General features: G+C 33.5%; 1 protein-coding gene across 1 annotated transcript; it reads right to left on the bottom strand.

Annotated features, from left to right (window-relative positions):
• Positions 1-50: 50 nt before the first annotated feature.
• Dhc1 (Dynein heavy chain 1) lies at positions 51-24,697 on the bottom strand. The gene is made up of 34 exons (XM_070311203.1): positions 24,601-24,697; positions 21,865-22,098; positions 21,638-21,792; positions 21,289-21,512; positions 20,764-21,041; positions 20,359-20,532; positions 19,989-20,218; positions 19,535-19,734; positions 19,099-19,322; positions 17,561-17,736; positions 17,267-17,449; positions 16,742-17,140; positions 16,226-16,473; positions 15,639-15,890; positions 15,218-15,381; positions 14,888-15,148; positions 14,580-14,808; positions 13,533-14,206; positions 12,485-13,290; positions 11,997-12,204; positions 11,290-11,676; positions 11,004-11,176; positions 10,564-10,930; positions 10,018-10,212; positions 9,804-9,942; positions 9,436-9,712; positions 8,532-8,973; positions 6,898-8,255; positions 3,232-6,809; positions 2,838-3,064; positions 2,033-2,344; positions 1,484-1,935; positions 996-1,290; positions 51-527 (listed from the first exon to the last, which is right to left on the bottom strand). Exons 1-34 carry the CDS (start codon positions 24,625-24,627, stop codon positions 141-143), a joined length of 13,935 nt encoding a protein of 4,644 aa, XP_070167304.1. The 5' UTR covers positions 24,628-24,697; the 3' UTR covers positions 51-140.
• Positions 24,698-25,165: the final 468 nt, after the last annotated feature.

Genomic DNA, 25,165 nt, shown 5'->3' with positions numbered 1-25,165 from the left:
ATAATATATTGTAAAAGTGTACTATTATTATAGATATTATTATAGATATAATTTAATTATAGATTTTAATCATAGATATAATTTTTTTAAATTATTTACATTATATCTTTATATAATTATACTATACATTATCTAATTCTTTATTTAATATCACATAACAGAGCTACACCACGTAGTGTCCAGTGTCGAGGATTGTAATCCGTTTCGAAATCAATAGAACCTACATATTTTGAATCTGTTCTTTGAGGCTTCCTATATATAGGACATTCATACAATTTCGGATCTTTACCGGCAGTGGTGTTCATTGCGAAAATATAAATAACTGGCATTTGTTCATATAATACTTTTGGTTTACTCTCAACGAGTTTACCGGCCTTTCGATCGAGCGATGCGCCTTCTAAAAACAAACCATGGACGTAAACTCCTTCTTGTGGCTGACTTTTAATGTCCTCTTTATTATAGCGCGTAATCACGTTTTGCAAAACTACAGAGTCTAAAGCCCAACCCTTGTGCGCTCTTGTTACTTCCTGTAAAATTTATTTATTTAAATTTAGTTGTGAAAAATTAAATATAATATGTAAAAATAAAATATTTAACTTCAAAGAAATGCAGCTAATTATAATAATGGTAAGCTATACTCGTCATAAATCTTTTATGCATCAGTGCGTTATTATATAAACATTATTATAATCAGCAGTGAACTTTATAGAATAAAAATCATGATTTCAAATTTTATTAAAAAATATAAAAATATATGTTTTGAAAAAAATAATGGCCACGAAATTTTTTTCGATTATTAACTTATTGCCTCATTATTTCTGTATGATTTTATATTCATTATTTCTTGCAAACTTATAGAATTATCTAAATATTAAAAGTATATTTTTATTACAGATATATATTTATGTAAATATGTTCTTATCAGCTGCATATATGATGTGTATGAACCGTATATAATATTATTTTTTTTATGAACGTGTTATTTTGATTCTCACCTGTCTCATCGCTGTTAAGAATCCCTGTGGATTAAAAAATCCAGTCATCCAAAACACTCTCGGACGGCCGTGATTGCACCATTGTCTGAACTGATGATCTCTTTCTAAAAGTTCTGTATACCAGAAACCCAAAGTCGCAGATTCCCAAGATATTTTCAACCATTTGTCCGGAATACGCGCGTCATACATTGAGTCCAATGATGTTCGCAAACCTTGGCTCATCACGATAGTACCATCGATAGCTAATTTTAAATCCGTTAAAGTGCTTCGTACTTCTTTGATAACTCTTGAAATTCTGAAAAGTTTTTTTAATTAAAAGAAAAAGGAAAAAAATGATTCATATTCTATTAAAATTCTTTTTTATTCCAATTGTATTCAAGGTGTTTACGTTTTCTTTGTATAGAACACATTAAAATAACAAATGATTAAATAATGATATTATTTAAAGATATGTAAAAGAGAAAGTGAAAGAATGAATGATGACTTACCGGTCTACTTCTTGCCTTAAAAAAATGTTCATAGGCATCAATGGCCCCATTCTTTGAAGTGCTTCCTTTACTTCGAAGGAATTGAATTGCTTCGGTAATTTAGATAGCATATCATCGGCTAATTTGTACACGACGTTTTCTCTAGTCTCACCTCCTTGCGCACCACCCTCTTTTGGCTGTACGCTAAGAATTGTGTCGAGTATGCCTTTCGCTGTATTGATCTGATAGGTAATATCAGCATTTGAATGTAATCCAAAGACTTCTGGAGTGTCAGTAGCGGGTAAACTGTCGATATAATCGAGATATCCTTGAAGATTTCTCGTTTGGGGCACTCTGTATCCTCGATAAAATTCAAAGCCCGGTCGTAACAATACATCGCAAAACCAAACATGCGTAAAAGTAGTTAATAAGCGTTTGTCAAAATCGTCCGTAACTCTACCGCCGTATTGGACCTATTACGGAATGTTTGAAAAATATAGAAAATATAATGTTGCTTATTTTTGCTTGTTTATTTAATTAAAGTAAATAAAAAAATTGAGATTGCGAAACCTCTCCAAGCATATAGCAGACTGTTGGCCAGGAAACACCCTTTTTAAGATCCATATCGTCTAAATGATTCTGTATGAATTGAACCGATGCTGCAAAATCTGCCTGATTAAATTCATAAGGTATATTCCAACCGAGTGGTCCAAACTTTCTTCTCTCCTGTACTACAGTGTGTAAAAATGCAACAGCGTACAATAAAGGTGGCCATTGCGATTGAGTACTATAATCCAATATATCCTGTGTCACCGCTTGATAAGTTCTCTTCAAACTAGCTCTAATGCCTTGAGGTGGTTCATTCGTAAATTTGATAGCCATCTAAAACATATGGTGTTTTATATTTCTTCGAATTTGTTTCGCTAGATCATTTTTTTCTCGTTATCAATAAGAAATTGTTAAGCGGGAGACAAAATGTCTACTACTCCCTGGAAAAATATAGAAAATATGGATTTTCACGGATTTCTCTTGTAAAAATTAGGATATTCTCATGTAATTTATTGGGATTCAGGGAATTTTTTAAAAAATTGTTTCTAATAAAGAATTTTGCTTTTATATTGCGATTAATCAACAATTTGTCAATAATTACATATATATATATATTGTATATATTGGAAAGAGTTACATTAAAAAATCTTGAAATATTCTCTTTATCTGAAATTTTGAACAAAAATATTTGGAAGATCAGGAAATTTTCAGGGAATCTTTATAAAAAATCAATAGACACTCTATGTGTCTCTGTATGAGAGAGAGAGAGAGAGAGAGAGAGAGAGAGAGAGAGAGAGAGAGAGAGAGAGAGAGAGAGAAATACAACCTGCAGTAAACCAATGGGAAATTGAGGATGTACTTCAGTCGTCATCCAGAGTCTGAATATCTCGTGAACAGTTTCTGTTTCAACAAGAGCATCCATTACTTCTGTACAAAAGGGCAATGATAAATGGATATTTTGTAAAAGAACCCAGCCGCCAGTGCTCATAGCTTCGTTAATCATTCTTCGAGCATGAAATTCTTGACCTTGCCCCATCGATACCGAATTTAATGCTAAAATGTTAAAAATATATTAGCAATAATAAAAAATAATAATGCTAATGTTAAAGATATCGTTACTAAACACACTTATATAGGTATATATTTTTACATTGAGTTTAACTTTTTTTAACTGTTGAAAAAAAAAAACTGCTGAGAGAATAATTAAGTTGCACACTTACGAATTGCCTTTTGTTTAGCTAATGCTATAATTTGAGGACTCGGGTCAGATCCTATAGATAATAAGCATATCAGCGGCGTTCTAGTTTCAGATTCTAACCATGTTGTTTCTAAGTCCAATATTTTAGCCTCGCCGTATTCTTTACCTAATGATTCAACGATATATCTTTTCGCTTGGGATAAAGTTCTGTCGGGGCTCCACGATCTGATGAGAAGTAACTTTCGGAATACATCGAGACTTTTTTGATAGCCGCAAGGCAATTCTTCCTCCTCCGGCTTTTCTTTTTCGTACCATATTCTCCACTCTTTCTCGCTAAATTCAATTTTAGTTAAAATTTCTGAAAATATTTCTAGTCTGCTTATTTCGACCAAATTTAACCACGTTATATCAAGTATCCATTTAAATGGTTTCGGCGTTACCGCATTAAGATCTAACGATGCTCCGCCTTTTATAAAAGCGTTAAATTCTGCATGAGAAATAATGCCTCTGTGACAATCTATCTTCATAGCTAGCATCAGCGTAAACAATGGTTTATGTCTTTCGTAAAGACTTCTCAGAGTAAACGCCCAAACTTCATACGTAAGATGACGGAGAATTATGTTTATCCGTTCGGAAGTAATCGGACTCTTCGCAGATTTCGTGATTGAATGATCAAATATTGTCAAGAATTGTCTTAATGAATTTTGATACATTACATTAACATTGCTCATTTCAACTATCAAGAAATACAAGATGGATCCTCTTGATGCAACTGCGCGAAATTCTTCGCGTGCCAACGTGATCTTTTTCTCAGTAAGAGCAGATACTTGCAATTTTTCATTCACCGACTCGGCCGTAGTCTTGGTTTCTCGAAGAACAGTTATTAGCTGTTCATCGTCCACCAAGGAACCTTCCAAAGATGTAAGTCTGTGTAATAGCGTACTTTCAAGTTCTTTCATCGAACGTTGATTAGTCATAACTGATTCAAATAGAGCAACTCTTTCTGCTTCCAAATCGGCTTTTTCCATAAGTATCACTCGACCTAATAATTGATCCTCTAAACCTAACATTGTCACGGTAAAGTCAATAATCGACGTTTTCGCGGATATCTCTGGACTGTACGCTGGATTTGGTAGCTTGGTAGTAATGTATAACATGAATCCTGGCATTACGTCGCATTCTTTATCTCCAACAATAACCTTTTCGATAGATCCTGATTTAATAAAGTTTTTTTCGAGTACGTTATCGAGTACTGGATCGAGTTCCTCTGCAACGTCCTCGATTAGCAATGGTCTACCCAATGAAAGGCTGTCCTCGAGATGAGTACGAAAGTACTTATGATTAAGCGAAGTAATCTGCAATTCGTTTGTGCTCTCCTTATTCTTGATCCACATCTTTCCTTGATTCTGAGGATCCACAAGAAGCGGATAAGACGAAGATTTGGTAACAATAAGCGCATTCTGTACAGATAACTCATCGTTCGGCAATCCCTGAAGAGTCCATTCCGATGTTGTTGCGGTATCGACAAGCATATTTGTTATATTTAAATTTTTAGTAAAAGGTATAGATTTAGTGGTCAATATATCCATCCACGCAGTTACTAAACTTGCTCGATATTGTTGATTGTAAGGTCCACAGTACGATAAAAATCCAGTTGCCAAAAGAACATCTCCGACTAATCGTCCTAGTTGAATCTTAAATTCTCCGCTTTGTTCCGTCCAACGTATCTTCTCTCCGCCTAATCCATTTATTAAAGCAGTCGCAGCTGTCATTTTTCTCAGGCACACATTCGCAGCCTCTGTCAATCTTTGCTTTTCCGCTACTGCGGAATCGTATTGCTGTTTAACTGTTTGTAAAGCCATTTCTCTTTCGGATAATTCTCGTTCAGCATTCGCCAGATCCTCCATAGCGAGTTTTAATCGCGCTTCTTGTAACGCTAAATTAGCTTTTAACGGGAGAACTTCCTTGTTGACAGAGTGGAAGAATGCCATAGCCTTGGTCCATGACAATAAACCAGCAACGTCGCCGCATACACGTCTAGCTGTTTCCATATTATAATCTTCCATTTTGAAGTAGGGTTGCAGTAGCTCCACCATTTCGTTATTGATTATATCTTTCGGATAATTTTGCAATTGTAATAAAAACGTCGTACTGGCCATAAGTTTCAACGATTCTGCCCACGATGGTTTGGGACATGGCGCGGCGGTGTCGGGCGCAACGGAACCGATTTTACGTTGAAACAAAATTAATACGCAATCCATGATTCTCATTATGAGATGAGGTGGTCTGCCTAGCTTTCTTACCGTCGCTATGTGAGCAGGTTTTATAGTATTCAGAGCAGCCTCCGCTTCTTGTAACGCTGGTTTTGCAGCTTCTAATTTTTGTTCGGCCAGCGCTTTTTCATCAGCTATACAGGCTACCAATTGCTCCGCTTTTTCCTTTACTTTTTGTACTTGATTCTTAAAAGCTTCAGCCTGCATGGCTCTCTCCGTTACTTCTAAAAGTACCGTCTCAGCTTTCTCGGAAGCCTGGACCAATTCCTGTTCCATTACGGCTAAATCTCTCTTTAGGATTTCAACAGATATCGACGCTTCCTCGAGTTTTGCTAAACCCGTGTCCATTCTTTTGGCTCCTTCACCAAGCTCATGTTGCTTGGACCGATAAATGTTCTTGTATCCACCGATAAAATTCAAATAAGATTTCGGAGTCACGTGAGTAGCGCGTCGAAATCTTTGGAAATATTCCATCGAAATTTTCGAAACAATATCTTGTATCGATCCTAATGCGTTCACTAGTTCAGTCTTCACATCGTTAGTACAAGCAATTTCAAAATCATGAAGAAAATGTTTGGCAACCAAAATTAAAGCATCCTTTGGCCAAGGTTGAAACCAATCTATAGTGCAGCCTGAAATCAGAGCCGGAAAACGCTGTGCGCGATTCCGGAATTTCTCTCCCACAGGAGAGAAGCAAAAAACTACATGTAAATTTTGGCAAGTTCTTTGTAAAAAGAAGTCCATCGTTAATTCATTACTGAGAGTTCTTTTAGGATTTTCTCGTCTCAAGATAGGTGTTAATTCGGAAATGATTTCCGCTTGCTCGTCACGCGTGAATAAATTGCTGATAACTCCAGAGCTCAGAATATTATTCAAATATTCAAGGAAGCCTTCCTCCTTGATGTCGAGATCGGTGAAGATAAATGTTGTACCTTTGCCTTGAGCACCGCAAGTGCGATACAGAAACCTGAGATCTTCTAAAAAATTGGCTACATTATAAGATCTAGTCAAGGTAATTTGAAATGTCTTGTATCCGGCAATGAAAGAGGATAGCTTTGTGAGACTTTGTTTGCCAGAACCGCCGACGCCTACTAACATTACATTGCCTTTCGGATGCCTAATGACTCTAGATATTTTTACTAAGTGCAGCATGGCGTCGGGGAAAAATACTAGATCCATCCCAGCACCTCTCTGCATTTCATTGAACTGTGCTAGAAACATGTCTAATCTGTCTCGTAGCACTTGCGCGTCATAAACAGGTTCGTATACCTTGGGAAGTTCTACGTCTGCGTCCTCACCTTCTTCACCAGTCGGTTCTGGAGCGTCTCTATAATTAAACAAATTTTGTTAACATTTTTAATGTCACAATAAATTGATGCGTTTTACAGATTATCACTACTATTACTATTACGAACCTCATAAAATCGACAAATGCAGGCTCTTGATCCAACATGTTTACGTATTTTTCGCCTAAAATATCGGTCGCGACGCGAATCAATTCCTCGTCAAACCAATCTTTATCACTTTGTATCGTAAATCTGTCACTGAACACTCGTGTACATTCGTGCTTCCAAAGCAGCATCAGTACGCTTTCCTTATCAATAACCGTTGACAATGTACCGACCATACCCTGCCAGATTCTCGAGAGATCTCGGAGACTAAAGACATAATGAAACTTCGCTGGCGTTGGTAACAGTTTCGTCCGTGTTTTTTCCCAAAGTATTCTAGTTAAGGGAATCATTTTCTTAACGAGCTGACGGACTTCTTGGGAAAATCCTCTTTTGACATTGTAATGTCCTTCGCCTAAAGCACTAAAAATTCGATCGATCGCCACATTGTCGGGTAATGTACAATTAAAAATACAAAACTGTCTCTTGAGTCTCGAGGGAATATCGTTTCTTCCGCCGCCGGGTTGACACATGGCTGCTAAGAAAATTACATCTACGATGGCGATGAAGTCGCCGGGTTTTTCCAGAGAATAAAATCCTTTCATGTCCATAGTCTGTCGAACGATTTCATTAGTTATTTGATCGCCCCATTCATTGATTTGCGGTAAATTCACATCATCGATAAAAATCAACATCTTTTTGCCGCCTGGTGGCCCAAATGTATTTCCCATACGTTTCTCGACATAGCTTTCGATAGTTTTCTGGAATTGGTATGGACTGGTCGCTGAACTAAAATTGAAGGAGCGACTCAAAGTCGTGTCTGGATTTGCTTTCTTCATGTACGACTTCATCATAACAGTTTTAGCGGAGCCCTGCTCGCCTATTAGCAATACAGCTTTATCCTGACGACCGATCAAATCCACGAGATATTGAATTCTTACATTATCCGGTATAGGCACCAAAACGTTACTATAATCAGGCGCTGAATATTCAGGATAGACATAATTGGTCACTATGCTTGTCCACGTGTCCCACACGCCTTTATCAGTGACGAAAAAATCGAATACTGTGGCATCCAGATACCTATCGGAAGTCGGAAGATCTAAGGTATTGAAGTTTTCTCGAAGATATCTGTCGTACTTTTGTCTGTCGACAGTTTCCAGCAATGCTCCTATACCCCACACTAATGCGAATACATAAAGACGTTTTAGATATTCCGCAGTTACAGGTTGAGGTTTGTCTTTCTCTAAATCTTCATCTTCGGCTTCTTCTACTGTTATTTCTTCAGGTATTAAACCTTCCAGCAAGCAAAGCATTTGTCTTATTATATTACATTGCAAGACATTGATGGCGAGTACTAGCGTTTGAGTGCTCCATGAATAAACCTAGAATAAAAATTTATTTATAGTTTTTATATTATACAGAGATAATTGTTTTATTTATAAAATTTTATATTAAATTAATGATTTGACATCTACACTTTATTATGATTAATTATATGTACACATACACATATATTATTAAAATAATATAAATAATATAAACTTACAATCAATGAAATATATATATATATATATATATATATATATATAAATTATAAATAATTATATACATGTTAAAGTTACATTAAATCGCAGAAGATAAAATTATTCACGATTTACCTGTGTGAAAGAATCTGTAAACAATTGATCGAGAACTTCCTGTTCCAATGATGATCGTGTTTTTAGCCAAGCGGTAACAACTGGATTCCAATTTAAACCTGAAGAGCTCATGTATACCATGCCATTTCGCGAAACAGTTGCAGGACTTGCATTGTCAATATTATGCGGCTCGAAAATAATTTTACACGTTGGGGCCATTGATAATCTATCGCCATTAGCCAAAGTCAAAGTTTTATTATCGTCCAACACGGAATTTAAATTTTCTATCCAAATGCTATCAACGGGACCATCGAGAACTAGCCATACGTGCTCCCCCTTTTTTAATTTCATCGTTTTACGCCATAAAGCTGAGAAAATCCCGTCCGTCCAATCGTTGGTAGCCACATCCAAACGGCCGAACATTTGAGCGGCTGTTATACTTTTAGGATTCATTCTCATTTCTCTGTCAAATTCAATAAACTTATAAATTTTACAATTATTTTATAAAACATTATGAATTCTTATCGCATTTTACACAAAAACTGACGAAGAAAGTCACGATAATAATAAGATATCTAAAATAATCGGTAAATATTGTACCTATATGCTTATACAATATAATACTCATTCACATGTCAAAACCGGAATTTAATTTTTAAACAGGTAAAAAAAAAAAAAAATTATAAACAGTAAAGAATATTTATTTTTCAACGTAATCTCCATTTATATCACAGCCATTTTTGCCATTGACGTACCAATGCGTTAATATCAGCAGAATAGGATATTGTCCTGACGTCTGAACGAAATTAAAAAATAAATATTCTTTACTGCGATCGTAATTTTCTAGTCTCTTTATCTATATAAAATTAAATTCCGGTTTTGACGTAAACGAGCCAAGTATTTTTGTACCGAGAGATTGCTTTACCTGTGATAATTACCACATTGTGTCAATGCTTTCATTAACGTATGTATGCAAGTGGTCTTGCCAGCACCGGTCGGACCTAACGTCATAATACCATGTCTTACTCTTTGCGTCTCATAAAGTTGTATTAATTTCAACACCCAGGGCGAGTGATAAATCAATCCAGCTTGCTCTACTTGTTCATTAATAGCTGCTTCCAATTCAGGATACGATGTCTTCTCCAACGTTTGGTTGGGAAACAAATCAGCTACGAGAGATATGAAGAGTGGTTCATCTTCATCTAGAGGAAAATATTTTATATATTTTATGTATAGCATATTTGTAGATATAGCCAATTTTATAGCATTCTCTTCATTAATTAACATAATGACCTATGAGTTTAGAAAGATTCATGTCTCTTAGAACGCGCATAACGATTGTACTTTCCGAATCCTTGGAATTGACTCTCTTGGCCGCTCCTAAGCTTCTTAATACGGACAATATATTTCGCAGACCAAAATCGTAGTGAACCTTAAATCAATATATTGCAAAATGATACCACGATGTCAAATCTTAATCGCCTTTCTTTTTAACACTTAATGTTACCTGCTTGGTCAATTGCTCCTCGCATAATTTATAAAGAGTATAAAATTTACGAGCAAGGGTAATGTTTTCCAGAAATCCACAACTGGCTAATTTTACACGTATAATAATCTGACGATCAGGCACCATCATAGCTACTGTACGAAATTGTATCTTTAAATTTTCAGGCAGTTCTTTACGTCCCGCATATCCAGGATTCTACAATTTACAACATAATCTATTAGCTTACATATTTTACGTTATTTTGATAATTATTTTATACTAAGTGTAAATAATTCGTCTTTTTATGTGTGTTTTGTAATTCTTATATTATAAATAATAATAATAAATTAAATAATTTGAAAAAAGATATATGTATATATTATTTGTTTATAAATTTTTCTGTTATATCACTGATAAACATATTCCTTGTAAAAGTTATACATAAAAGTCATTGGCCGTGTAATTTTCTTTAAGATTTTGACAAATTTGTTTAAAAAAAAATTTTAAAATTTATTATTTCAAGTTGAGTTCTTTTATTCCGTTTCATTAAATAACAGTACTAGTTACCATAGTAATGAAAATTCCAAGTTCTGGGCACATATCGATCTGATCTCCATCCGTAAAGACAAACTGCTTCTTCTTTTCTTTTTTTGCGGCGAGCACTACAGCGACTTGTTGTGCGGCGACCGATAAAACTGGCAGTTCGATTCTATTGAATTCATCGAAACAGCCCCACGAGCCACTTTGCGCTAATCCTTTGTAGATACGACCTAATCCTCGATAATCCATTTGATCTGAGCAATTGAAGACTACTACGTACTTTGCTAAGGTCTTTCCCATGTCTTTCACAGTCTCAGTTTTCCCGGTTCCTGCCGGACCGCATGGAGATCCTCCCATTGACATTGAAAGAGCTTGCGCCAACGTTATGTAACACCTGCAATACAAAAACATAATTAAAATAATTGTATAATATATCAAAAAAAAATACAGTTTATGATTGCATTTACCTATCGGTTAATGGCGTAATAACCAGTCGTTCGGTACATCCTAGGTATTCATTTTGATATGTAAAATTAACATCTGTGATACATATCGAAGTCTTGTCGAGATCTTCCTTAAAATAAAATCTGCACTGTTTCAACCACTCGAAGTCGTTCACGGATCGTACATTTAAGCGGCACTGAATAAACGAAACACGCGGTTGTTAATTTCCTGTTCCATTTAACGATTTTTCAAGTTTTCATGCGTTGCATAAATTAATGCATGAAAAAAATTGAGTTTAACAAAACATACCAATATATCGAAGATATCACGTTGATGCACATGTATAGTAATTAATGTTTCGAACTTAATTCGCTCTATTTTAGTAAGATCTCTGGTAGTTTGATCGATCAATGTATTTAAAAGATCAAGGAACTTATTATTTGTTTCGATCATAATTTTTTTATCCGCGCGAGCTTGAGCCAAAGCTAATTCACCATCTCGCGTCCAAATCATTTGAATGCCTAACAGCCCTATCTGAGCGGCCATTTTATCGAGAAAGCTCAAAAAATTGAAATTTGCATCGTTAATCATACTGTAACACTGACGGATAATAGAATGCAAAGAAAGTTGCGATGTTTGTAATAATTGCATCAACCACGTTTCCACCGAACCTTCTGCTCTTACTGCTTTCTCAAGCTGTAATGTAACAAAGATATTAAACTATAATATAATATAATAGTTTGTTTTATTTTTAGAAGTTGAGTTTATTTTAAATTATTATATGAATTTAAAAAATTTTAAAATATTGTATAAAAAATTGGAAAAAGATGGAAAAAGTCTACGGACATAGATCATAAATGTGCCACCGTTGTTTGTTTAAAGTTATTTTTATGCTACATTTTAACACAATTTAAAAATGTACATGTAATAAACGCATATAATACAGAAGATAATAATATATTATATAAGTTTGCTCTTCGAATATGTTATTTGATTAAATATATGCAAATACCTACCACTATAGTCTCACCTTCTGATGAAATAATGGCTGTCATTTTATTATACTCGATATCGTGAAACTTCACATAGCGCGTGTTATCGAAAATAGAGAGTAAGTGATTTTGTATAGTATGAGAATCGGACGCTTGGCCAAGTATCTCCAAGAGCGCAGGATCAGAAACAAAGAAAAATCTTGGAAACATCATGCGCTTTTTCTCCAAATAGCTAAAACATCCGATATTGAATTTTTATTAAAAGAAATTTCTTTTTCGAACAAGAAATATTAATAAAAGATATCTCTCTTTCAAAATAATGACACATAAGCTTAACAAATATTAATACAATACCAATTAGATTTCATAAATTATACTAAGATTTTTAATTATATTAAAACTGAAAATTATAATGAAAAATTCTTCTTTAAGTTTGATTAAAAAAAAAAAAAAAAAAAAAAAAAAAAAAAAAAAGATTGCGTGTATATTATAAAATTGCAATATATACTTACCCACTCAGAGATTTTTGACAGAGCTCCAATTGCTCCTGCAAATGTGGCAGAAGCTGCTTCAGCAAATCATCCCCCACACAGCAAGGTACAACTCCTGGTGTTTCGTGGGCGCGTTGCATAATCTTCTGCCAGCTTTTGTCGATTTTGCTGAATCTCTTCGCCTCTTTCGGTAATTGTTTCGCGATGTCGCCGCCCACGAATACTGCCTCGAGATAAACCCACATATTCTGAACGAGCAACCATCTCTCGAGGATCTCGTTCGTATTGGATAAATCTGTGAGCCACTGTTGTATCTGCTTTCTGAAGGGCGCGTTGTAGCGATTCGACATGAGCGAACCAAGGACCATTAAACTATCTTCCAATTGACCGATGGTTTCTGCTGTTGTATCTCCTCTCAGCAACAATTCTCCTCTATTGTTAAACGTCATGAAGGTCAACTCGTGCGATGACCATTCGTTTACTACTGTTCTTAATTTGGCCTCGATATCCTTTTCCTTCATAGCCGATATACAAATGTCCTCGATGTCTTCTTTGTTCTTTAGGAGCGGCGCTTCAAGAATATTTTTAAGACAGAAACCTTCGCTCTCAAGATCGAACAAGTATCCCGTGACTTCTACGATTCTCTGCCAGTGGCGCGGTTTCATAGCTTTGTTCGCCATCAGCTCGAGCAGGGGACACATATCGTTGAAGTCGTCGATCGTTTTTTTAAGCGCAAAAAAGGCTGGCCATTCCTTTAATCCCTTTGGCAATTTGCGACAGCGATTTTGAAACTCCATCAGCTCGTTGTTTATCTCTTCGATATTAACCTAAATTATTTATACGATTATAACATTCTTCGTTACCGTATAACATATTGCATGAATTTGATAAAAAAAATATTAAGAGGATTTATTAATATTTATATTGTTATTAATAAGTATGAAATTAAAAATAATAAATTATAACATTTTAATGCTTTATGTATTAAAAGAAATTTCCGCATTTGTATTATAAACAAATCGTAATATGTATCTTGTATGTTTTGAACATATAACCCCGAGTTTCTTACCTCGCCCCACGGAATATCATAATAACTGCTGACTCTGTCGATGACGTCGTTGTATAGTTTATACAACTTTTGTAGTAAATTCAGCTCCTTTCTGATTTGCGAAAGTTCAGGATAATCGGTGATGGGCAAGCCGAAGAGTTCTTCGCCGCTCTGATAAGTCTGCAGCTTCCGCCACATACCGTCGAACCTATTCTGGAACAGTATCTGCCGATCCGAAGCCTCTCGGGGGCTTAGACCCGGCTGCATCGGTCCGGACGATCTGTACTCCTCGCAGTACATTTCGTTATCCGTGCGAAATTTCTCGAGATTGTTTCGCAGATCGTTTTCGAATTGCGGTTGCAATGTCAGCAACAATACGTGACTTTCTTGCGCTCGTGCCAACAGATTTTGCCACGTGTCTCGCAAGTTATCGACCTGCTCCAAGCATTCCTGATCTACGGGCACCTCGTATCGAGTGACTATGTTAAAGGCTTCTTCGATGGGATCAATCTTAAGTTCCATATCGACCTCCTGCTCGCGAATCTTCTTCAAAGTGTCCATAATGAGACGTACATCATCTAAATCGCGAATCTGATGATCCAATTTACGATCCATTTCGTTTATCAGAGCATAAACGTACTCCATTTCGCGACGATACTTCTTCTTCATCGCTTGACCAATTTTATGTGTGCAACCTACAACGATTGTCAAGTCGAATAATTTGTTGGTGATGTGTCAATGTAAAGTTGAAAAAGGATAATTGCTATTGTGCCTTTTTCCCCTTTTTTATTATAATTATTTTCAATTTTACTCAATTTTATGAATAAATACATTTTTTACTTATTACGCTATTTCTTTAATTACTTGCACAATTAAACAAACTACTGTGTATATATGTTTTTAAATATCTTACTTACGAAAATAATTAAAATTAAAATAATTATAATTAAAACTAAAAAAAAAAAAATAAATAATAATAACTGAAATAATAGAACAGTTAAATCCATTGTCATAATATCCAAATAATAACCGTTCGGTATAAAATACCGATGCATTAATATTACTTACCTTTGATTTCCGTATAAAGACCATACTTAAGTTTTTCTGTCGATACAGCGATCGATGTACCAAATATAATCATATCCGGCTCGGTAGTTAAACGATCTTCGAGTTCACTGTGTTTACGGAGATTGGCTTCAAATTCTGTCAAAGAAATTTGCAGCAATTCTCTCGTAGTGCGCTCATTCTTCCAGAGAAATTTATAAGGCTTCCAACGATCGAGAAATTCTTTTAAATCCTGCAAGTTCAATATGATAATTAATTTTCTTCGATAAGTGAATTTGTTAGCAGGAAACTCGTATTATTATGTAATTTACTTGACGCAATTCCATGGTGCAAGTGCTCAACATGCCGAGCAATTTAACGATTTCTTTATTGTCCATAACCATCGTATAGAAATTTTTCTCTTGAATTGGAAATACCGGCCTCTCCTCGGAAAGAATTTTGTAAAGTCTTCGTCTTCTGGTTTTCGGATCTTCCGGTTCTTCCTGCTTCTGTTTCGCGGCATTACTTTGCGCCCGTAGTATGACATCGGCCAGATTTCGTTTGGACGAATAAGGCAGATTTTTCCACACGCTCTAATGACGACGGTAGATAACGTGCATATTGGATATGATTGAAAGATCGTGACATAATCTTTTGATTACCTTGCTACCTCTGGAATTCCATTGAGCCACTCCTTTCGCGACGCCTGTGATAGTTTTTCCAACTGACGTCAATGCTTCTTGAACGTCATCTAGGCTTGGCTTAACTGTCACTGCCGGAATCATCAGTGTCGCATGCAATAAAAACACCGGGTTCGGGGCAGCTTCTGTAAATACAATAAATAAATACAATGCTTGGGATATTTTATAAAGTTTCCGCGTAGATTATTACATAATCTAATTTACTTTAAATACTAGCAATAAGTCTAAAATCATTATTTGTTTAACTCATTAAGATACTGTCAAAATTGATAAATCAGAATAGTTTCGTTTTGTTTAAGTTGAAAACATTGTATTGTTTGTTGTAAAAAGGATGGAAGATGAACAAATTATTGTTTAACAAATTATTTAAAGGATTATTTACCGGAATCGAGTTCCCGAACAAATCGTTTTCTGATTGCGTCTAAAGATACTTTGGTGACTCTTATTAATACATCCACGATCTTCCTGGAATAATATCGCCTCATCTCGGATACTGCGTTCCGAACCATTTCTTGCATGCCTTTGGGTAAAGTACCGGGTGTCATCAATAATTGATGGGGATCGTCGAAGCAATTCCATACCATGGACCAATCTTGCTGGACAGTTTGTTCCATCGCTTCCTCTCCCTCTGTTCCTTTATTTTTAAATAAAATAACAATTATTTTCGTATTTTTATTGAGCTTTGAAAGTTTTCTGTTAATGTAGATTTCTTTGCTATTTTATAACAATTCTTGTCATAATTATTAGATATGCCAAAATTATATATTTATCAAATATATTATATTATTATTAAATTACATACGTTTGAGTAAAAATATACAATTTTTAATTATCGAATTTTAATGCATTGCGAAATATATAGATATAAGTATATAGATTAATAATTAATAAAAGATTAATAATTTCTAACTTTGTCAAAGAAGATTGTATTTAAATACAGGATTACAAAGGTAAATATTAATGGATTACTTTCATTAATGAGAAAATCGAATTGATTGGAATTGATGCTTTTGAAGCTATCTGTGGCCTTTCTGACGAGTTGTAATACTTCTTCCACCGCTTCCTCGATCATCGTACTCTTACGATGTAAATCTACCGACGCCATCCTACATATTTCCTCGTTTTTTTCTACAAATTCTTCTATCATCCATGGTTGATCGGACTCAGGTAAAGCGTGCAAGGTTACCTTTTGCATACTCGCCAATACTTGTAAAATCCTAGCAGAACAAATCATTAAAAATTATTATTAAAAATATTATTATTTAATTAATTTATACAATTCTTGAAATTCTTTAAGTGTTGTTTCTCTTCTTTTTTTTTCAATCTCTCAAATTATAGCAAAATTATTATTATCTTTCTTTTATATATAACAGTTAGTCGTTACTATAAAATCCATTCGATTTAAAAAAAAAAATTGATACTTTCATTGCGCGATAATTTGCTTTTGAAGAGAAGACAAAACTATTTATTTGATTCTCAACGTACCTATTATCGTATACATCATGAACTCTTGTGATAAGAATATCGAAGGTTTTGATCTGTTCCTTTGTATTCTGACAAAAGTCCTTCCAGTCTGATTTGGTCCACGTCAAAGTTGTTAAACCAGGTTCTAATAAAGATGCAACGCAAACTAAATGCGGTAACAACAATGGACGAACTTCCAATTTTACGCGCTTGGCGGTACAAATGAATTCCTCGATCATAAGTTGAAGAGAGTCCGTGATCAGCGTAAAATAATCTTTCTTTGTTAATATTGTTAGTGCAACGATTGGAATCTCCAAATTTATTTTCGCTAAACAATCGGCCTCACGGAATAAAAGAACAATTCGATTTTCCAAGTTGACCTTTACTTTTGCCGATTTCCCATCAACTACCAAGAGCGGTCTATTATGTGAAATTATTTTCTTTATAATATTTATCACATTTTTTATAAAGAATTTAAAAAGAGATTTTAAGGAGATTTTAAAAATTTATAAAAAAAAAAAATAATTTTATTACTTAAAATCTGACCGTTTCAAACAATCCTCGATGACCCAGGAATTTTGATGCGTCCAAATCTCAGCAATGTCGGCCTGATATTGTTTTAGAATAGCGGTGGCATGATTGTATCTTTTCATTAAATCGACAGTTAGCGGTAACGTCTTTAGAACAGGATGATTTGATACGGATGCCGTCAACTCATCCAGATGTACTCTAATGAAATTTCAATCTTGCTATTAAGAAAGTTGTTTTCAAGACAACAAAATTTTTAATATTTCTTCGATATTGTAAATATTTGTAAAAATAATTAATTATTTTGCTTACTTTAAAGAATTTGCCCAAGTCAATCGTCCAGCTATAGGTGGCATGTGTCTTGGCAACGGCGGATCATCTCTTTGCCGTTTGAACAGTTTTAATATACGATCTATCTCTTTATCGGAATATCTCACGACAACGTTGTACTTCTCTTCCAATTTTGTTAGCGGTATTTTTTCGCTAACCTTATAAAAACATCAAAGGAAGCATCGTAATGAGAAAAATAGATGATCTTAAAATCAGGGTTGGGAAAGTTACTTTATAAAAGTAACTCGTTACCGTTACCGTTATTTTTTCTAAAAAGTAACTCGTTACCGTTACAGTTACTAAAAAGTAACGAGTCGTTACAATTTCCGTTACTTTTTTACATTACAAACTAATAAATTATTTTGCATAAGAAAAACTTTTAAAAAATTATAAGCAAGATTTCATTCAAGGTTTATTACAAAATAAATGATTAAATTTTATCGAAATTCTTTATTAATTTTTAATAAAATTTGTTGCTCCATAGTATCATCATTTAAATGCTCTCTTTGTGGTGTTAATACAGAGCCATCGATGCTAAACATTCTTTCTACAGATGCACTGCTTGGTAGAGCAGATATTATATTTAATAAAAAGTTTTTTAAGTTTTGGATAGTCGTTTAACATTTCTATATTACAATTATTTGATTTTAAAAACCGTTGCAATTCTTCTTGTTCAGATTCATTTTGCACCGTTTTTTGCTCAAAAATGAAAAAATCATCGTGATCGTCAGATTTTCCAGCTTTTGAAGAATTTTCAGTCGATCGGATTCCCAATAAATCCTCCAAGTAATTTTCAGCACGTTTTCTTTTTTCTCCGGTTAACCAGTTTAACTTAAATTTTGGATGTAAACATGCTGCTATTATTAATTCTTTTGTTTCAAATATTGTAAGAAATTTAAAATCAAATATAGTAAATTAAGCGACATTGTTTGTTTTATTGAAATTAATACTTTTGAATCAATAGTTTAAAATAAAATAATATTTTTCAATTAAATCCTTATTTAAAATTAAATAACATATGTATTAATCAAATTAATAAGTTACCTTTTATTTAAACCTTGCTGAATAGCTTCAACTAATGAATGGCAATCTAATAAGGTCAGATTTATTGAGATTTTCTAATTTTCGTTGCAAGGTACTTAGAACTGGTAGTAAATGAGATTACAACATAATAAGAATGCTAATTGGTCGATTTGCTTACGGCTTTACGGTTAAGATAAAAATTTTATCACGCACAATAGCAAGAATAATATCTTAAATAAATCAAAAAATTTGAAAAAAGTAACGATAAAAGTAACTGTTAAATTCGTTACTCGTTACCGAAAAATGTAACGAAGTTACTTTTTCCGTTACAAATAAAATTTGTAACGCCATTACCGTTACAGTTACCGAAAAAAAGTAACTGTAACGGTAACGGCGTTACAAGTAACGCGTTACTTCCCAACCCTGCTTAAAATATTGCGCAATACATTTCATCTTTATAGATTTATTTTTTTAAAGTTGGAGGTATATTTATTAACCTTTTCAAATCGTGTTAGAAATCGTATACCCTGCGGTGTTTCCCATACATCGGCGTAATTACTTTCAATGATTTCGCCGATACTCTCTTTCAATGTGTTTGTTTTCATCATAAAGTCATCATAGTCGATATCAAAATCAGTATTCCTTGGATCTAGATAATCGTAAGATTTACTAGTAGCGATCTTCCTAGTTTCTTCAAAGCTTTTCATGGCCTCATCTAACGCTATAAAATTTGACATATCATAATTATAATAACAATATTAATTTTAAAATTAATATAATTAATTAATCATATAATCAAAAATTTAGCAAAATTATTTGTCGATTTTAAAATTAATGCTATCATTATATTACATCAACTTATATACTTTGTTATATTTAATAAATATTCTTGTAAAACAAAAATTAGACATCAAAGCTGTACGTATACTATACCTTCTCCGAGAAGCAATCCTTCCATTCGTCTCTCAAAAAGAGTTCGATAATCCTGTATGAGATCAAACATGGTAAGAATCTTACGAATTCTAGCACAGAAAGCATCAAATCGACCGAAAACATGGGTTTCTGAGAAAGAGAATTCTTGTTCTGTAACTGCTGGTGAACATCGAACCAATCTGTATGTTTCTCTGTAAGCTCTTGAATAAAAATTAATTATTTATTACTTCTGGTTTTTTTTTTTTTTTTTATTAAGGATGTAAATTTCATGATTAATTGATATAATTAGAAATTGTATTATATACACGTATTTACATTTTCAACACAAAGGACTTCTAAAATTTCATCAAAAATTTACAAAAACATTCTACGTGATAATAAAAAAAAAAAAAACTTTTTAATTAACTAAGATTAATGTTTCTTAAGATTAATGTTTGATGCAAAATTTCAATACTTGTTTAAACGTAGACAATGTTTTAATCTTGATCGAGCGGCTATTCGATCTTGGCCCCAAATAGTTTCCCGGCCTCTTTTCGTGACATAATCTCGACAGGCGGCGATCATCTGATTGGTGATTTTGATCATTAAGGAACTCGTTCTTTCGGAAGTGTTATAATATCTCGAGACACTATATATCAATCGAACGGTTTGCAATAGTGACACAAGCGAATCTCGCATTTTTACCTACGAAAATGAAACATTTCAATTGCATTCAAAAATATATATATTCATGAATAACTCTATAATTTTAAAACCATATGTATATAAGAAAAAAAAAATATATATATATATTTTTAGGTTTCGTAAAAAGAAAATTATCTTACAGGTTCATCGAGATAAAGGCAATGACAGCACTTCTCTAGTGCCTGAATGAACTTTGCATTATCTTTCGCTTCATTGTAACAATAAGTCACTTCATCTTCCGCATCGACCCAATCTTTAATTAGTTTCGATCGTGTAACTTGTAGACATAGAAGTGACATAGTGACTTCGTGATCCTACAAATTTTTTTCTATATTTAAAATTTCCTATATTTGACATAGAAACTTTATACATATATATTAGAATAAACCAAAGACACGATCTCTCTCCATTATATATATATATTATTTTCGTAGAATAATTTATGTACAAAATTAAAATAATTAATAAAAATAAAATATAAATTATTACACAAATTAGTTATAAAAAAAAAAAAAAAAAAAAAAAAAAACAATACAGAGCAACACCTGTAAACGATCGACTAGCTGACTAAATTGTGCGCCTCGCCGTTTCCAATATTCGAGTTCTTGCTGCGGCCCGGAATTATCGTTTTCTCTTTTAACTTGTTTACTTTCCGCCATAAAGTCCTTCAGCTTTTTTATCCAGTATTTGACTTTTCCCTCAACTTGTTCAACGGCCTTCTCTTTTGCTACAAAAGCTTTCGCTTGTTCAAAGTTGTGCACTTCCATCATCATTGGTTCGCCCTCACTGAATATGCTACCCTCAAATGCTACCTTTTCGCAAACTTTATAAATACATTACATGTATTTCAATAAACGTAATCACAACTCAAAAAAAAAAAAAAAAAATATTTTTGTGTTTATAACATAATTATTCTATAATTATCCATTTTTAAAAGTTTATATTGCATTATTATATAATTATCCATTTTTAGAAGTTTATATTGCAATATTTGAAAATATTATTTTGATATTAAATACGGATATATAAGATCTATAATTTGTTATAACTTAATTTTAATTTAAATGTACCTGTAAGAGCGCTGCAAAAGGATCTCAAGCCCGGTAGCAGGAGACTCTTAATCATCGAACAATCATCTTCACCTTCCGGACCAGGATGCGCTAACGCATCCATAAATACTTGTTCCACGACACGCTGGATAGAGGTTATTACACCCACTTTCACCGTATCTACCACGCCCGTGTAGAGATCTTTTTGAAAACCTTCTTCTGGTAACTGTTTAGATACGCTGATTCTGCATAAAAGAAACGCTAAGATTGATAATAATTGACATATATTTCTTTTTTTTTTTAATATTGTAGCAATTACGACCACTAACACGCGTTATAAAATATTAATCTGGAATTATAATATTATTACCTAAACATATAAATACAAATGCCTGTGCAAGGCACTTGCCATCCATCAGTTAGAAAAAGCTTTTTTTTTGGTGGTTCTTTTGGCTCCTTTTGTTCTTTCACTTTTGATGCTGTTGCATTTGGGGCTGATCTAGAAGTTATAGTCTTTGGCTGCACCTTTAATGAAATTCTCGCTATTATCCCTTTTTTTTCTTTTTTTTTTTTTCTTTAAAAAACATATCATTGTACCGTATCAGTTGGAGGTTCTGGCTCTTCAACCTCCTGATAGTACCATATTAGGGTAGATCTCATATGCGGTACGAACAGTTGATTGATCTCATCCAGCATGTCACCCTCGAACACATGATCCATGACTTCATGACGCGACAGCTGCGTTGCGTCCATCAAAAGCTGAAAAGCAAATTCCAAACGGGGGTCCATCTCTCCCCGTCTGGCTTTCCTCTCGCATTCTTCCCGCCGTTTCTGTAAGCACAAGATTTTTATAATTTTATTAGATATAATTATAATATTAAATCAGCGAGATATGAATAATATTCAATTACATCTAAATTTGCCGAATTATCATACAATTTTTGTATGTAAATTCGTATTTATTATATATAAATTTAATATTATTATTTTAGCCAATGGCGCGCATATGTGGTAATTGAAACAGGATGAAGGAACACGGTAAAAACTAATGATATATAATATCAATCCATTGACTATATAATATGTATGTCATATATTTTTACATATTCTTGCAGTTATCCGTATATAAATTATAAATCTGTGTCAAATCTATAGTGTTTTCTATCTTTTGTTTTAAATATAATATTGCACAAAACACAAAGCAATCCAGCAATCAAGCCAGTTCCATTGCGAAGGATTGACCTGGAGAACATCTTCAGGACCTTCCTCGTCGCTATCATCTTCGGAATTGCCAGATCTCTCTTTGATGATTTGTGGTCCTTGCACGAACATGACGTGATAAGTGAGAAACGACTTGCCGACACGTTGCAAACTCACTTAAGCAGAAAAGTGCAAACTGCACCGAAAGCTACCCTCGAACTCAGCGCTTTTTTGCGAGCACATAAGGTGGTGCGAGGAGATAGCTCACAGTGCCACGGTTTCGTGTCTGGTACCGCCCTCCGACGCATTTCGTGTCGTGTGGGAATTTCCACGCGATTCGACCGCTACTAGTCAATATCGTTACATTGTAAGCATTTTCTTTGGGAGCCGCCAAATGTTAATCATATAGATCGTTGGGCAGTAAGAGGAGTAAATCGTATTTCTCAGACCTTCTGTATATAATCTTTTTACTATTAATAATATGATAAATATACATATAATAAAATTGAACCAATGTATACATATACTAATAAATACATTGTATGTGTATCAAATGTGTGAGAATCAAAGACTAACAAGGAAAAGAATTATTTTTCTTTATAATTATTTTACTTTTATTTTATTTTAATATGGTTAAATAGATATGTTCTTAAATAATATATTATAAAACTTTTGTATAAAACCATTTTTGACATCTCGAATAATTGTCGAGATATATCAAAGAAAGCAAAAAACCGCTCTACAGATGAAGGGTGATTTCATCCCTTAGAATCGTTTTTGGACCGCAACTGAAAATTTCTAAATTCATCTGTTTACTTCCTTTACATATGTATAAAGTTTCATCAAAATCAGAATTTTCAAGTTTGCAAGATTCCCTTGTTAGTTTTTCATTCTTTAGTGTCAAAATGGTTCATTTGCAGACACGGATTTATTGACAAAATTGGTGTCCTCTATACAACCATTTGAAGTTTGCCGATCTAATTCTGAGACATCCTGTATACACACACACACACACATATATATATATGTATAATATCACTCTATACATATAATCTAATTTTATTTGAAAATCTTTTATCATTAGAATATTTGAAATTGTTTAATTGCTCTCTATATTATTCATTAAAAAAAAAAAATATATATATATATTTTTATAGATATCTCAACGTGTGGGAACGATATGTAAAATAAAAATAATTATTGATCTAGATATCATATTAGATTGGTAAAAAATTATATAATTAAAAAATGAGAATTTTATACTCCAGTATAATATCAATTTAAAGAAAATTTTATAAAAATATTTAACATAGTTAAATTTTATTATCAAATATTGCTCTACTTGCTCCTAATTGATTTATTAAATTACTCATATGTATGCTGTGAAATTTGAATTTGTAATGAAATGTTTCGTAAGAAAAGTTTGTGAGTATTCTATGGAAATGTTTCTTTAAAATTAGTAATAATAAAAAATATAATATCAATTAGAGCAACTTATTAATCATGATGATCAAATTGTATAAGCACGCGACGCCCTGCACACGAATGTGGATCTCGTGTAAATCTAAAGATAACGTACGTGAAATCGCGCAAAACAAGCAGCTTATCATATTTTACACTTTACACAAATAGAATATCACACAAATCCCTTCAAATCTCGACACGCAATTGTCTTTTATTATATATCTAATACGCAGCGTAAAAGTGTTGCTTGCGTGCGAGCACATTGCAATACTTTGTTGTACAACCTGTTTCAATACATGCTAGGTAATTTAACAGAGATAAAGTTGCAAATAGATAAAAGGAACTTTTCGCGAAGTTTGGAAAATAAATCTTCTTGACAGGCTCTTCCGCAAATTTGCGCGACGAGGCAAAACGTGCTCAATTTTGCTTAAGATCGCGATTTAAGTAATTTTGGAATATTCTGTACAGCATTTTACACTATTCATATGCACAAGGCACAAAGATATAATTCAGAAGCGTGATGTTTCTCCATTATCGGTGTCTTATCCTGGTACCGATAGGGACCGGGCTATTATATTGCGAATAAATCGATAACGCTCGTCGAAGGCATTCCCTCATAAATAGACATATCTAAGGTATTATCGATAATTTTGTTCGAGATTTGCTTACTCTGGCTTCATCGTCGGTTTCCGTCATGTCGCTGCTTTTCTCGGATCTCCTTTTCTAACGGGACTTGCCGCGAAACGAGGCACGTCCTTATGCAGTCTGTGTCGTAATGCGACATTAAATGCGTTTCGCCGTCTTTTAACCGATACACATTCTCCTTCTTTCGTTCTGTCACTTTTCCACTTTCTTCCACCGCTCTAAAAAAACAAAGTAAAATAAGACGCCTCTAAAAATAGACGAGACTGTCTAATATTTGTTGTTAAATAACAGAGTGAAACGTTAATTTGCATTAAGGATTTCAAAGCATAACGATAATATCAAATTGATTTGGATAGAGTCCGACGTTATTCACTATTAAAAAGCAACTGATGCGAAATAATGTAGAGAATTATCGATTAAACCACTTATACATACAAAAGCTGTCTTTCAAGTACATGATTATTATATGATTAATGTTCGCGCAAAACATATTAGATATCAAACCCTTTTTTAATATGTACGCATATATAAATCTGTGAAATAAGGATCGTGTTTAATTAAAATATTGAAATTTTTAATATATTGTAAT

Source organism: Polyergus mexicanus, unplaced genomic scaffold (assembly GCF_030449975.1).
Source record: "Polyergus mexicanus isolate NDT 795.1 unplaced genomic scaffold, iyPolMexi1.0 SCAF_19, whole genome shotgun sequence".
NCBI classification, from domain to species: domain Eukaryota; kingdom Metazoa; phylum Arthropoda; class Insecta; order Hymenoptera; family Formicidae; genus Polyergus; species Polyergus mexicanus.
The sequence above is the reverse complement of the archived record's forward strand: the minus strand, read 5'-3'. Positions and strand labels throughout refer to the sequence as shown.

Coding starts and splice junctions, on each gene's coding strand:
- Dhc1 (XM_070311203.1), bottom strand. CDS start 24,627: ATGACGGAAACCGACGATGAAGCCAGA. Junction 17,141..17,266: donor ATCGAGGATTGTTTGAAACG/GTCAGATTTTAA, acceptor TTCACATAATAG/ACCGCTCTTGGTAGTTGATG. Junction 8,256..8,531: donor TTACAGATTCTTTCACACAG/GTAAATCGTGAA, acceptor TTTTTATTCTAG/GTTTATTCATGGAGCACTCA.